The sequence below is a fragment of the Mobula birostris genome, chromosome 15 (genome assembly GCF_030028105.1).
Source record: "Mobula birostris isolate sMobBir1 chromosome 15, sMobBir1.hap1, whole genome shotgun sequence".
In the NCBI taxonomy this organism is placed as follows: domain Eukaryota; kingdom Metazoa; phylum Chordata; class Chondrichthyes; order Myliobatiformes; family Myliobatidae; genus Mobula; species Mobula birostris.
This window is the reverse complement of record NC_092384.1, coordinates 57179469-57195990: the sequence shown is the minus strand read 5'-3', so window position 1 is coordinate 57195990 and position 16522 is coordinate 57179469. Positions and strand designations below refer to the sequence as shown.

General features: G+C 39.5%; 1 protein-coding gene across 1 annotated transcript in view; it reads right to left on the bottom strand.

Annotated features, from left to right (window-relative positions):
* The window catches only part of plcg2 (phospholipase C, gamma 2), a 216569-nt gene extending 201035 nt beyond the window's left edge, over nt 1-15534 (bottom strand). Inside the window, exon 1 of the mRNA XM_072279854.1 lies at nt 15066-15534. Within this exon, the coding sequence (XP_072135955.1) occupies nt 15066-15261 (196 nt within the window). The 5' untranslated portion in view covers nt 15262-15534. The remainder of the gene's footprint in view (nt 1-15065) is intronic.
* Nucleotides 15535-16522: the final 988 nt, after the last annotated feature.

Genomic DNA, 16522 nt, shown 5'->3' with positions numbered 1-16522 from the left:
GCATCGTTCCCCTGCTTGTTCAGGTGAGACACAGTGTAAAGTCTTGTTTGATTAAACATTTGAGCAACTTCATAAAACAATTATGACATACATGTTTCATTTCAATATTCTCCAATATGATCTCACAATCAGATGTAATATCACTGGTATACGTTGTGAAATTTATTGTTATGCAGCAGCAGTACTTTGCAATATATACTAACATAAACTGTAAATTACAGTAAAGACAAATTTAAAAAGTTAAATTAAATTCTGTCAGGCTGCATCATCGTCTGGTTTGGGATGGGTGTGGGGGGGGGGGTGCTATGGCACAAGATCAAAGTAAGTTTTAGAAACTTATAAAATTAGTCAGCTCCACCATGGGTACTGGCCTCGGTCGTATCCAAGGCATCTTCAGCAACGGTACCTTATGAAGACTACATCCTTCATTAAGGATCCTCAACACCCATGATATGACCTCCTCACACTGTTACTATTGGGAAGGAGGTACAGGAGCTCGAAGGCACACACTCAGCCATTCAGGAACAGTTTCTTCCCCTCTGTCATCATTGAACTCATGAACCCTAACTCACTACTTTTTTAATTTCTGTTTTTTGCACTACTCATTTTAACTTAACTGTTTAATAGACATATGTACACTTAATGTGACTCAGTTTATTTTTCTCTATAGTTATCATGTATTGCATTGTGGCGCTGCCATAAAACTTAAATTTCCCGACATATGCTGATGATATTAAACCTGATTCTGATTCAATAATCAAATTCACTAGTTATCAATGCTATATGCTAAGTTGTACAGTTATATGCAGTTTGTTTACATGACATCCAACATGAATAAAGATAAATTAAATATTAATTGCTTCACAACTTCAAGCATACAATAGCTAAGTTGTCATGTTACCAGGTTAGCAACTGAGAATTCAAAATTCTTATTCACCTGAGATACAAGTTCGAGTATCAATGAAAAGCTGGTGAATTTGAGTTCAAGTCATTAAATAAATATGAAATAACAAAATGAGATTAGCTTTTGGTTAAAAAAAAACAAATTGATACATTAAACTGGCTGGTTCACTCATGTTATTTAGGGAAATAAATCTGCTGTTTTTGCCCTGCCTGGCCATTTATGACCAGACCTACAGAAACTTGGTAGTGTCTTAACTGTCCTTTGAGATACCTAGCAATTATGGATAAGCAATAATTGCTGCCCTTACCACCAAGACCAATATCCCAGATGAATTAAAGCGTGTTTACATAATGAATGATAATTTCTGAAGTTGTTGACAAAGTGAGGCCCTTTGGTCATTCAAGAAGAAAGAAGAAATCCAACAATAATGAATATTTTGGAACAGACATTATTCATTCTTGAGGGATTTAGACCTAGCTTGACTAATAGAGTTTAAGAATTACTGCAACATTTTTTAGAAAAATAAACAGTTTAAAACAATCAAATCTAATGGGAATAGTGAATGCTAAGACGGATCTCAATGTTTACCTCACAACAAAAGGCATTGTAAATATTCATAACAATTAACAATGCATTGTATAATAAATCTGTTTAGGAACTTGCATAGAAAGTGTCAAGAAATTACAAGTAAAGCTGTTGGTTCACCAAAGCCATTTAATCATGAGCTGCCAAATTCTTAAGGACAATATTGTGGTTCTTCCAATGGTCAGGAAGAGTTTCTGTGTCAACATATCAGGAGCTTCTGAACAAAGATGAAGTGCTTCTCCAGAAAGAGGTCAAATCAGCCTCTCAACATGCAGCAAAACTAGCCCTCGGATTTGGTCAGCTAACTACCTTTCTACATCAAAGAAAAAAATGCATGTGGTTTTAAAACAAAAAAAAGCTCAAAGTGCAATTCAAAAACAGAGAAAGGGAACAACTTTATGTTGTAGAAACCATATGCAAATACCTACAGAACATCTGTACAACAGCAAGTTATTAATAGCACATTTTGAGCATGCTGAGACATGCATTATTTTCTTCCATCTCTATAATATTAAAAATATGCTCATTACATACTTGAGGATGCAAGCAGAATTCTACCCACCAAACAGGTTATACATTTTGTTATCCGGCTTCTATTTAAACCAAAAGTGCCCTGGGTTTTCCTGTAAAACTTCTAGTGCTTTAAATAACTTGCTATGTCTTCAATACACTTCAAACAAAATAAATATATGCCAAACAATATGCAACTTTGAACAATATGTAATTTCCTCTTGCACCAACAACACTGCAACATTTTCCATTGTGTTCATCCCACCACCAACTTCCTCGTTGATTATTACATTTCCGAATTTGGGGTCACAGGCCATCCCAAGTTATGAACACCCAAAATATAGGCACCCCTATGTACGATCATACTTCTATAATATTGCTAAAAAGTCTTACATCTACACATTCATTCATATGAACAACAGAAATAGTTTTCTCACTGACTCCAGTTTCAATAACTGTCCTTTCATATTAGTCCTGTGTGCTTTTGATACCATTCTTTACAAAACTGTGGAAATATTGCAATATCAAGTGATTTTGTGTACTTCCTGACCTAAGAAAACAGTTAAGACAAACATCTGTAAAAACAGAACCCTATTGTTACCCGAGGACAGCATGTATGTGCAGAGTTTGAAGGCATAGAAGTTATTACTAATTCCAGATATTGATAAATGTTAAAAGAAGCAGTTGGTCTATGTTCCTCTTAAGCAGAGGTTCCAAAACTTTTGGCAAGACATCTCCTCTCCAGGCTTGTGATATGTTTTCACTTTCTGAGGCTTCGGAAGGCTTTTTGCCAGACTCAGCTAACACAGCATCTGGCTCTTCTGGGGTCAAAGAGTTGCTTTTAAACAAGTTAAACTTGTTGTCGTAAACAAGTTAAACCTGTTGTAGTGAACAAGTGAACAATAGTGTCCTCATTGGTCTATTATTTAATCAAGAGAAAACAACGTGGTCTACTTCAGCTTAATTAAACAAAGCATTCATCCGGCCTGACGAATGCAACTGAAAAACATCACATACGTGTAAAGTCACCGAGTCACAAAACACAGTACAAATTTTAGACAGCAGTCAGGCTTCTTAGGAATAGTCAAGGAACAGCAAGAAGAATGACAGAAAAATGAGATGACTAGAGTCCATTCCTCTATTTTTGATTTCTGTGAGGGACGACTCATTCATCGGCAACTTGATAATATGTCATTTCAGCTTGTAGGAATTGCATCTGTGTTTTGGAATTCCTTTGTGTTTTAAATATAGATTGTAATTTTAGAATATAGAAATCCTCTGTGAGTTTTAAACGTGCTTTTAAGAATTTTATCTAAATTTATACATGTATCACTAAAAGTAAGTGAATTGTGTTTAAGCTACTTCGTTAGCTAGAGGTACCTCCTCCATGGTGGGGGAGGGGGTGGGTACCCACCATTCAAATATTAGGCATTGACAGCTAAACAACAGGAAGAATAGTAAGAATGCTTAACTACTCCAGGAACTTCATGCACATGACAGCTAAGTTGTTGTGTTACTGGGTTGATAATTAAGGTGCCCAAATTCTTATTATCCAGAGATATAACAACATTGCTACAGCAGCTGGAGCATTTAAATGCAATTAATTAAATGAAATTAAAATGAAATAAGATGATAGTATAGTGAATAAAATAAACATTACAGATTTGCAGATGCTGGAAATCCAAAGAGAAACACACAAAATGCAGGAGGAACTCAGCAGGTCAGGCAGCATCTATAGAGGGGAATAAACAGTCAATATTTCAGGCCCAGACCCTTCAACAGGACAATGACGGGAACAGAAATCCTGAAAGAGAAGGAAAAGTTAAATACACAAAAGAGATTCTGCACATCATAAACATGAGAAAGCCCATTTTGTGTGCTGGAAATTCAGAGAGAGTCACATAACAGAAGTGCAGAATCAAATATCGCTGTGATGATTGTACGTTCTAGTACCAATTGTTTGGCGACAATAAAGTATAACATGCTGAAGGAACAGAGCAGGTCAGGCAGCACCTATGGAGAAGAGTAAACAGTCCATGTTTCAGACTGAGATGCTGCCTAGCCTGCTGAGTTCTTCCAGTAGAGTAAAAAATCTTTTAATCGGGCATGATCAGGACTTTGATGGTGCTGGACTAGAAGGTTTTCCAATAAAGTTCCATCACATACTTAATTGACCACTTCTTTAAATGTTACATAGTAAAGAAATATATTATCCAGGGGAACTTAACTTTAAAAGACGAATAGGTAACAAGGGCCCAGTACGTTTCAAGGGATTGTGGGAAGGGAACAAGCTAAGCCTCAAAGGAGCTCAGTCGTCAGAACAAGGCGAATGGAAAGGAAGCAGAGAAAATGGGGCATCAATGAATGAAGGACGGATGGTGAGGGAATCAGAGCCCTAGTAAGTATATGAGGTGCAGAAACAGGACTTGCAGGAAAGGGAGAGAGGAGGCAGCACAGGAACCCGAGCCCTGTGAATGGAGAGAGACTCTGGAAATGGAGTCCAATGAGTGGACGAGGGTGCAAAAACAGAACTCCCAGCAAAGGGAGAGTGAAGCGGGCACAGGAATCAGTGCTCACTGCATGGATGGGAAGCACTGATTGTCAGGAAAATATCGTAGGCTACCAAAGACTTGATCATACCAGATTAAAAGATTTGATACTATGCCCCAGGATTACACCATTTTTATTTAATTAATAGAATTTAAATGCTACAGCTGGTCTAGTGAATTTTGAAGGCACATCTTCAGATATCAAAGGAGTGAATGGGAGTCGATGAACTAGGGCCCAGTGACTGGATTGTGGGGGAACTGTGGCCCTGATGAATAGCAAGGGAAAAGAGATCCAGGGTCCATACAAATTGGAAAGGACGATGGGATCAAGGGTCGAATCAAATGGTCAGCAAGAATGGCAAACATCACCTTTTGCCTTTTAAAACGTGTAATTTTGGCCAGCTGCACTCATTCATTTGCCATATTCTTTTCCTTCACAAGCCAAATAGTGATTTCAGATGGTAAAGCAAATACTGAACAATTGATCACACAGCAGATTATCAGACTATAACTGTAGCAGTAAGGGCAACCACAAAACAGCCAGATTAATCTGTCAAATTCACTTATGTCCTTACGAGAAAGACATCAGACCAATTCATGACTTCAGACCTACAGTAGTATGGTTGATTCCTAGCTGTCCTTTGATAAGGCCGGTAATTATGATGGGCAATAACTGTTGGCCTCACCAACAATAACAATATCCCGTGATGAATTATAAAGCAGCATGTTTACACACTGAATGACTGTTATAAACTGATAAGCAAACTGAGGTACACTGAACATTTAAGCAAGGGAAAAAAATCATTAAGAATTGGTAACTTGGAAAGATGTCTGGCTAAGTAGGTTTTAAGTCCTTGTTTGACTAGGAAGGCAAGACAATGGCTGTATTTCATTAGGAGTTTGAGGAGATTTGTTTTGTCAACTAAGACACTCAAAAACTGCCACAATTTTAACTGGTGGCATCACTGTAAGGTATGGTGGGGGGGGGGCTACTGCACAAGATCAAAGTTGCAGAAACTTGTAACATTAGTCAGCTTCACCATGGGTACTAGCCTCCATAGTTTGCAAGACATCTTCAAGGAGCAGTGCCTTATTAAGGACCTCCCACCACCCAGGACATGCCCTCTTCTCATTGTTACTACCAGAAGCCTGAAGGCACACAATCAGTGATTCAGGAACAGCTTCACCCCCTCTGCCATCCAATTTCTAAATGGGCATTGAACCAATAAACACAACCTCACTACTTCTTAATCTGATTCTGACACATCTAAATAATTGCCGCACAATATTTTGCAATAATGAATTTTGTTCAAAAACAAACACATCCTATGGGAATAATGAATGAGGAGACGGATATCAATGTTTACCTCACAACAAAAGGCTTTGTAAATACTTATAACAATATACGTATACAGTATAGTAAATTTCTGCTTAGGGATTTGAATGGAATGTGATGAATATCCTGTCAGGAGATTATAAATGAAATCTGCAGTCTACATCAGCCAAGCAGCTTTCTGGTGTGAACTGCTGGTTCCCATGGACAATGCTGCAGTTCTTTCAATGATGCCTGACAGAAAGCGTTTTTGGATCACTGTTACCAAGGAGCTACTGAACAGAGATCAGGTGGTTCTCTAGAGAGACTTAATCAAGTAAGGCAAGTCGTCCTGACGTTTGGTCAATTTCCTGCCCTTCAACCAACTCAAAACGAAAATATACATGATTTAAGCAGAGGAAATAAACTCGAAGCACAACATGCAAACTGAGATAGGAAAACAATTTTTAAGGAAGGTTTAGTGCTGCAGAAATTATTATGCAAATTTCTGCCAAACATCTGTACAACAGCAGCTTATTAATAGCACATTTTGTACCTATTCAAATATGCACTGTATTCCTCTATCTTGTTTTAATATTATAGTATTAAAGCACAAGTCCACAATGGACATAAGATTGCAAAAAGAATCTCAAACATCACAAAGATTATCCAATATTTTTTTAAAAAAAGCAAAATAGTGTCATGGAAATCTGGCTTTAAATAGCTTGCCATGCCTGCAATACACTGTCAAAAACAAAATGAATCCATACAATATGCAATTTCCTCCTGCATCATGTGTCTCCAACTACACTGAAAGATTTTCCATTGTGTTCAACCCACAATGAACTTCCTCATTGTTTATTATATTTCTGAGTTTGGGTTATGTTCAAACTTTGAAATTATGTCACACATTAGTGATTCCAGATCATTAATAAATATCAAAAGAAGCAGTGGTCCCAGCAAAATGTACATGAAGCCATTACTTCCCAATGTTACAAGAAAGAACTGCTCACTCTCACCATCTGCTCTCAGACCCTAAGGCAATTTCATAGCCACACAGTTGTAATTTCATCAAATAACAAAGTATGACTCCTCAGAGCAGCTGCCTCACAGCCCCAGTGAACTGGATTCAATTCAGGCCTCTGGCACTGTCTGTCTGTGTGGAGTCTGCACGTTCATCTTGGAATAGCATGGGTTTCCTCCAAGTAATTATGTTTCCTCCACATTCCAGTGACACGTGGGTTGATTGGTTTATTGACTGTTGGTAAATTTGGGAGGGAGTTGATGGATATGAAGGGGAAACAGGGTAGCACAGTAGCATGGTGGTTAACACAATGCTTTACAGTACCAGCGATCTGAGTTCAATTCCCGCCGCTGCCTATAAGGAGTTTGTACGTTCTCCCCAGGACCAGGTGGGTTTCCTTCAGGTGCTCTAGTTTTCTCCCACAGTCCAAAAAGGTTGGTAAGTTAATTGGTCATTGTAAATTGTCCCATGATTAAACCAGGGTTAAATTTGGGGCTGCTAGGTAGCGCGGCTCAAAGGTCCAGAAGGGCCCGCTTCAAGTTGTATCTTCAATAGTTCCATTGGATATTAAAGAAATTATATGCAATATACATCCTGATATTCTTGTTCTTCACAGACATCCATGAAAACAGAAGAGTGCCTCAAAGAATGATTGACAGTTAAAATGTCAGAACCCCAAAGCACCCCCCCACTATGCACAAGTGGCAGTAAAGCAATGACCCTTCCCCCACCCCCTCAATAATAAAACTGCTCAGAGTAGAATTAATGTAAATGGTGTTTGATGGTTGTATGGATTCAGTGGGCCAACAGATGTGTTTCTGCACTGTAACTCTCCACAGCACGATGAAAATCAACTCTATGAAGTTAGTCCAACCAGAGTAATTTTTATTAAATATCTCAATTCCTCTGTCCCCACCACATCTGCTCTCAGGATGAGGCCTTTCATTCTAGAATGATGGAGATGTCCTCCTTTTTCAAAGAAAGGGGTTTCCCTTCCTCACCGCATCTTTTTCATTTCACACACGTCTGCTCTTACCCCATCCTCCCACCATGCTGCCAAGAATAGGGTTCCTCTTGTCCTCACCTACCACCCCACCAGCCTCCATGTCCAGCACATAATTCTCCAAATTTCCACCACCTCCAACTGGATCCCACCACCAAACATATCTTGCTCTCCCCCCCCCATTCCACTTTCTGTTTTCCGCAGGGTTCATTCCCTACGTGACTCCCTTGTCCATTCGCACTTCCCCACTGATCTCCCTCCTAGCACTTATCCTTGCAAGCAGAACAAGTGTTACACTTGCCCCTACACCCCCTCCCTCACTACCATTCATGGCCCTAAGCAGTCCTTCAAGGTGAGGGGACACTTCAGCTGCGAGTCTGTTGGGGTCATATACTGTGTTTGGTGCTCCCAGTACGGCTTCCTGCATATCAGTGAGACTCAATGTAGATTGGGAGACCGCTTCGCCAAGCACCTACGCTCCATCCGCCAGAACAAGTGGGATCTCCCAGTGGCCACCCATTTTAATTCCACTTCCCATTCCGATATGTCCATCCATGGCCTCCTCCACTGTCGTGATAAGGCCACACTTAGGTTGGAGGAACAACACCTTATATTCAATTAAGGTAGCCTCCAACCTGATGGCATGAACATCAATTTCTCAAATTTCCAGTAATGCCTTCCCCCTCCCTTCAACATCTCCTATCCCCGTTTCCCTCTCTCATGTTATCTTCTTGCCCTCCCATCGCCCCCCCTGCACTTTTTTCTTTCTTCCTTGGCCTTCTGTCTCTTTCACCTTTCAACTTCCTAGCTCTTTGCTTCATGCATCCCCCTCCAGGTTTCATCTATCGCCTGTCGTTTCTCTCTCCCCTCCTCCACCTTTCAAATCTACTCCTCAGCTTTTTTTCTCCAGTCCTGCCGAAGGGTGTCGGCCCAAAACGTCGACTGTACTTTTTTTCCATAGGTGCTGCCTGGCCTGCTGAGTTCCTCCAGCATTTTGAGTGTGTTGCTCAGATTTCCAGCATCTGCAGATTTTCTCTTGTTTATAAAATCTCTATTAACTTTCTCTTGCTAATCAAATCCAAGTGACTGGTGGGCCATATTTTCTTTGCTAAAGTCCCCAACAGTGATATTTAACTGACTGGTGAGTGTTTACATTCTTGTCCCCACTCACTTTCTCTCACTCTCTAAATATATCATTTCCTAATTTAACCAAAGACTGGAAGTATATTGCAAATCTCTCTACAATTTCAACCTTGTATACAAGTATATAAAGATTTGAAAAAGCCAGCATTGATCTGATAAGGACAAATTGTTTCTAATTAACTTAACAGACTTCTTTGGTGAAGTACAAAAGAAAGCAAGTGAAGGAAATGGAATCACGAAACTTGCAAAAAAATTTGATAAGGTAAATTAGAAGGCTTAATTCAAACAAGATACAAGAACTGAGAGATGTGGAAGTATTTGTTCAAAGTTCATTGGATAAACATCTGAGATAATGGGCTTTATAAATACAAGCTTAGAAATCATGATACGTTATAAACCACAACTGGAATATTCTGTTCAGTTCAACATGCTACACTTTAAGAAAAACAACGGGTTTCGAGACAATGTAGAAAAGATTTAGCTAAATATTTCCAGGGGTGCTTAACCATAGCTACCTTGATAGAGTGGGGAAATGGGTTAGCTTTGAAACTAAAGTCTTGTGCAGAAATCTGATAAATCTATCTGAAATGACAAAAGGAATACACAGAACAGACAGAAATGGTTTCACTGACGAAGGTGCGAAGAGTTGGAAGAAACAAGATAACAGTAAAAACTGTTTTAATGCAGTAAGTAGTTAAGATCTGTAATGCACTGCTAGGAGCAGTTGTGGAGGCAAATTTAAATATCTGAAAAGAAATATTTTTTTGCCTCTGAGGATGGCAGAGAAAATGGAATAGTTGGACTCCTATTGTGTCAAGGTGGCTTAGACTTGAGAGACCATGTGGCCTCCAGTTACCCAGTATGATTCTTATTTCAAGCTCTGACAATCGACTGTCTACTCTTCATCTATTTTCATCCAATCAAATTTCTGAACTATCTCCTTGCTTATTGTACTTTATACCTCTTCTTTAGTGAATACAGATGGGACGCACATGCATAGTACCTCAGCTGTGTCCTTAAGTTCTACAAAAAGACCTATTTTTGTTCTAGATGGCATATCCATCCTTTGAGTATCTCTTATTACATAGAATTTTTTCCATCCCTTTTTATACTACCCACTGATTTGTTCCATAGATTTTCTTTGCATTAAAATGTGTCCAATCTGTATCTGAAAATCTCCTCTCAGAGGAATTCTGGCCGACAATTTACTGTTCCATTTACGTCTGTAATTCCAAATCAATCAGGCAGATCTACTTCAAGCTCATTTGGGTGAGCCCTTCTTCAGTTCGAGTATTTCAACAATGGAAATGAAAAGAGCATAACCAATGACTTCTTTACCATAATGAAAGTTATCCCTTGAATGTCCTATTGAACTTTTTGCACTGTTATTTCCCCAGTATATATTCAGATATTGAATGATATTTTTAAAATCACAGTGCTGGAAGTCTCAACCAAAATCAGAAGATACTGTAAATGCTCAAGTCAAGCAGGAGATGTGGAAAGAGAAACAGTGTTAATGCTTCAGATCAAAGATCCCGCTTCTCAACTCATCAAGAGGCCTTCAGCCTGAAAGATTATCTGCTTCTCTTTCCGTTGATGCTGCCCATCCTGTTGAGTGTTTCTAGCATTTTTTGATTTTATTTGAAGTTGATTATTAGTGCAGATGTGAAAGGTATTTCTGAGATCTGCCAACAAAATTACTCTCCTGTCCTAGCCTAAAGTACAAAACAAGCTGCATAATAGCTCCTCTATTGTTCCTTAATTCTAAGCAAATATATTGTCTTTGAGGCCTTAAACAAATTATTTTCTATCATGTAGACGTGGTTTTGAATAATATAACAATTCTAACTGCTACTTTTCTCCTTCCCTGTCTTTCCTGAATGCACAATGGTGAGAATGTCCAAGTAATCATTCCTAATTTTAGAAGACTCTGTTAATTGCATTATGCCACAATCCAATGTGGCTATTTGTGATCAGTTTCTCTGATTTTCTACAAATGCATCCAAATTTCATCATAGATGGCTTTAATATCCCCATCCATGTCCTCCAACTGCAACACCTCTAATATCCTATCTCATTATCTCCTTCCACCCAGGCCCAATCCCTTCTTTTTCTAACTACTCATTATTCTAATACTTTTTGCTTCCTCCAGGCCTATAAGCACAAGTACGTTCCCTCATACTTTGGCTTCATCCGTTTTCCAATTCTCTCACAAATTAAACCCTACCTACGAACACACACCCCTCTCACTCCCCTCCTTTTGCCAAGTACAGAACTGATTAACCACACTAAAACACAAGAACACGTGGAAATTGAAGTAGAGGTAGCCACCTGGCCAGTGAGCCTGCCTCCTCCATTCAATATGATCATGGTAGACCTACTCTGGGCCTTACTTCTTGTGTGCACTAGTTTTCTTCAGATCCTCAAATTTATGATATTTCAAACATTCATCTAACACGTTGATCAAATTCTCCAGGGATCTAGACTCGTTAGTATTTCTGGGTAGAGAATTCCAGAGATTCACTGGCAAACTACCTTTTGAGAATGCTACCAAGTGAGGCATGACCTGCCCATTGTGTGCGCTAAGGAGCTTCTCAGTACTAGGTACAAAGCCTCATGGGAATACAGCGAGACTGATGATCCTGCAGCAACACTGCTGAATGTTCCTCCATTTCTCATAATTCCAGCTGCTCTTCAGACTGAGACTTCAAAGGCTTGAATTTTAGCAACAGAAACTACAGACAGCTGTCCCATTATTTTGCTGACCCTTCCTCTGGAATTGGGAGTTACTTTATTACTGTCACATGCACAGTGAAAAGTGCATTGCGGAAATACAAGGTAAAACCATAACAAAATGCAGAATAAAGTGTAACAGCTGCAGAGAAAGACAGAGCAGTTAGACAACGAAGCACAAGATCACAATGAGGGAGACTGAGAGTCCATCTTATCGTACTAAGGAAGCAGTCAAAAGTCTTACAGAGCAAGTTTCTTGAAGCTGAATGGAAACAAAGGTCCAAAGTACATTTATTATCAAAGTATACAATCTTGATATTCGTCTTCCCCACAGAGAGCCACAAATCAAAGAAAACCATGGAACTCGCTCAAAAATAAAAACATCAGCACCGCCCCCATACACAAAAAGAACAAATCACCCGAACAGCAATGAAAAAAAAACAAGCAAAAAAATGCAGAATATAAAATCCAAGATCAGAAGAGTCCAAGCATATTCAGCTCAGTGTTCGTTATCTGCAGGCTGTACCAATTCAAAAATCGCCCAAAATAGCTACCAAAAAAAAGTGACCAGAAACCAGAAACACATCATAATGTGAACTACAGAGTCCAATCCACAACCTTCCTAATTATCAATAAAATGTCTCAGATTTTCATTTAATACAATTCAGACCCCTTTGATGTGGGTTTTATCCACTTACTTAATTAGTAATTGGTTTATTATTGTCAAATGTGCATACAGTAACAAAACACAATGTTTTGATACCATCCAGACAGATCATTGCATGTGCAGGTACATTGAGGCAGTACAAAGGGAATGCAGAATATAGTGTTACAAGGTACGGAGAACGTGCATTGCAAGAAGACAAAAAAGCTGCACAAGCTATGATGAGGTAGATCAGGAGACCAAGTTTTCACCTTTATCATACAAAAGTTCTGTTCTACTTTTAATCATTCTAATCAAATCACACACTATTTAAAAGTGCCACTTGGTTTAAGATACAGAGCATCTCCATGCATCTCTGCAAATGCTTCCAATTCTCACCAAATGTATACTTTCATTTTGTTCAGGAAGCCAAGCAACTTTGCTTTCACCATACTTTAACTGAGGTTCAAAACTCTGAAAGAAGTATAGAATTTAAATCTTTAATATGGAGCATAAGGTCCACATCTGGATCACTTGCTCCAATAAATATGAACCATATTGAATAACTAAGTCCTGTATATTCAGCAGTAGAATGAATTTTAGAAAAGCAAGCTTCTTGAGAAACCCCTAGTGCCACATTAAATGTTCTGACACGAAAGAGGACTATTCACAAGTCTGAACAAAGACATGTGTGTTGTTTCAAGGAATTCAAATGTTTCCAGAGTTAAAATGAGCATACTGTTTCCAATTAGTTGGCATTAATTTTTTCATGAATGCCAAACTGCGAATATTAACTCAGAAGCAATACATTTTTTCACAAATTTGATTATAAAAAGTAATAAGTATATAAAAACTGATGACTTAAGATATTCAGGATCCATGCTAGGGTAAATATTGCAATGTTTTCACTAGTGAGAAAGTCACGAATGGACCACAGTTACAAGATGAAGGGCCAGTTATTTAAAAAGAAGCACATTTCTTCTCTGGGAGGGCAGTGAACCTCTGGAACTCTCTGCCTCACAGGGTGGTGAAGGCCAGATCATTAAAAAACTTATGGTGGGAATAGTCAAATATTTTAACAAACAAATGAGAAATTGCTCGATTTTGGTACAGGAGGGGCCCTGATCACATTGAATGGCAGGACAGGCTCAAAGGGTTGAGTGGTCTCCTGTTTTCTTGTGTTCACCGTCCCCTGGGGTTGCTGGCACACCTTCAGTGCAACTAACGAGGATTATAGTGAGGAAGAGGGAAGAAAACACTCATCCCCATTTTTTATTGGCATGCATTATATTCTGTCATGTTGCAAATCCAAGAAATTAAGTTTTTGAAAGCCATTTTTTCATACATTTGTAGATATTTATGAGGCAGAAGGAGACCTTTGTGTCCATGATGGCCAAATATAGCCATCAGTTTGATCTTACACTCCACCTCTTCACATCCCTAAGAAAGTGCTTTTCAGATATGGTGAAAATAAGCAAGCAGCCAATGCTGTCTCTGCAATACAATTTAATGGTCATAAAATAGAGTTATTTTCTTCTTCATCATCATCATCATCATAATAAATATTTTGACCCCGGGTGGGAAATACTTTTGTTACAACCTCAATGTTTAAAAACACACTTAGTGTGCTGACTTAACTAATAATACAGTACAGAAAAATATACACAATAATTTACCTATGTGCAATAATTTACCATAACATGCAATAATTTACAAAGTAATAAAACAGACCATTGTGCTATGAGATGTGTTCTCCCGTCGCACAAAGATGAACTGTTGTATTTGCTCATTGCATTTGGTAGGAAAGATTTTCTGTAACAATCCTTGTGACAGCAGAGCTGAATGAGTTTGTTCGAAAAGGTGCTCCACTGCTTATTCGGGAGATCATGGGGAGGACATGCCAGATTGTCCACAAAGGATAATATTACCCTTTGCAGTGAGTTTCACTACATCCCCAGATGTCAGGCAAAAACCTTCACCCTTCTGCCAATTACCTGAAATCGATGCCTCAAGTTACCGGCTTCACCAGAAAAGGGAAATACCTCTTTTCAATCTTGGAACCATATACACTCCAATGCAACCTCCCTTCTGCCTCCTTTGTAGAGGGGAGATTTCAAAGGGGTGTTTATGGCTACTAGATAGCAACTTCAACCTCTCAACAGTCATCAACATATCCCTTGCACTTCCTGGGATGTGACGAGAGGCCCAGAGTCACAAAGTCAAACCAGTACATCGCATCCACAGCTTCCACCTCAACATTAGAACCAAATGTTTCAAGACACACTGGCCTGGCCCGTGCCAGCAAACAATAAGTCAACTTGAGAGTATGTGTGCTCCACAAACTGGAGCAATTTTCCAACTCACACTTCAAATCAAGGGTCCTCAACTTTCCTTTAATGTCATGGACCACTACACTTAACCGAGGGGTTCGTGAACCCCAGGTTAGGAACCCTGTTTAGATTAGCCTTTCATCAGTCACAAGCAATGGTGAACTCTATCAAATCGACATATTTTCTGAACGGAAACGATTTGATACGAGATACGCAGAGGATGATTTTTTTTGAGACGATCCTTTTGAACTGAACTCGGAGTACAGCGTGATGGTTTAAAATAAAGAGCCCCTGGAAGGGATTGAGAAGGAGGGCATTCAAATACTCACGGACACCCTCGATCTTGTCCGCCGTCCTGTTCCAGGATAGCTGCTGAGTTTCCATTATCACCTGCAAGGTTCTCCTCTCGGGCTGGGACCTTTTCAGGCTAAACACAGTCATAACGGCACCCAACTCCAAGGTCCTTTTCAACTGGCTTTTCTCCGTCTCCGACATGCTTTCCAACCCGTCTCTATTCCAAGACATTGTTCTGCTCTCTTTATCCGGCTCAGGTCTTACAGCCACACTCCTTCCGATACTGAAATGAAACCAGTTCGGCGTCCGTCTCCCTGCCGCCTCTTGAATGCACAGCAGAGGTTAAAGATTAATTTGCGCTCAATACCATTCTCTGGGAAGTTTCGCAGGAGGACAAGGCGCGAGGAATCACCTTTCGGGTCACTCTAAGCACACATACAGAGCGTTCTTCATGACTGCACCACTATCATCTTGCATGTTCCGCTATTTAGCAGCATAAGGAAGTTGGCCGAAATGCTTTAAAAAAAATCTTGATCCGGAAGCGGCGTTGATACGATCTATATGCAAATCGACCAAGCAGTCCAAAGGTATGTACTATTCGCCAAGTCAATTGGTGTCTCTAACACGTCTCGAGCGCCATCTGCTGCCTGTCATTCCACTCTTGGGCATTACATTGAGTTGAGCTTCATTAGATACAACTGTCCACCTGCTTGTTACCGCAAATATCGAATTATATAATCGTGTGACAGCAATCAATGCATAAAAGCATGCAGGCATGGTCAAGAGGTTCAGTTCTTCTTCAGACCAAATGGCAGAATGGGGAAAGAAAGGTGACTTTGACTGTGGAATAGTCATTGGTGCCAGATGGAATGGTTCGAGTATCTGAGACTGCTGATCTCCTGGGATTTTCATCCACAACATGCTCCGGAGTTCGCAGAGAATAGTGTGAGAAGCAAGAAGAAAAAACAGTGAGCTGCAATTCTGAAGGTGCAAATGCCTTGTTGAGGAGAGAGAAGAATGGCCGGACTGGTTGTAGCTAATGGGAAGGTGACAGCAATTCAGATAACCATGCACTTTAACAGTGGTCTGCAGAAGAGTATCTCTGAATACACATGTTGAACCTTGAAGTGGATGGGCTACAGCAGCAGGAGAATATGAACATACGCTCAGTGTAGGTTTAATATTAATTTTCATTTCTACCAAAATTAATGTCGTTGGGCTAGCAAAATAAAGCGGAACACTGTAGAGTACATAGAGTATCCCATACTAAAGCATTCTGAACTTCAAATTCAGATTTATTTGTCAAAGAGATATTGAAGCATACAGTGAAATGCTTCATTTGTCAGAACAACCAACACACAGAGGAATGTGCTCAGGGAAGTCTGCAAGTGTCACTACATAGTCAGGTGGTAACATAGCATGCCCACAGTGTTCAGCAGAACAACACAAGCAACAACAATGACAAGACAACGGCTGTAAAACAAGCAACACA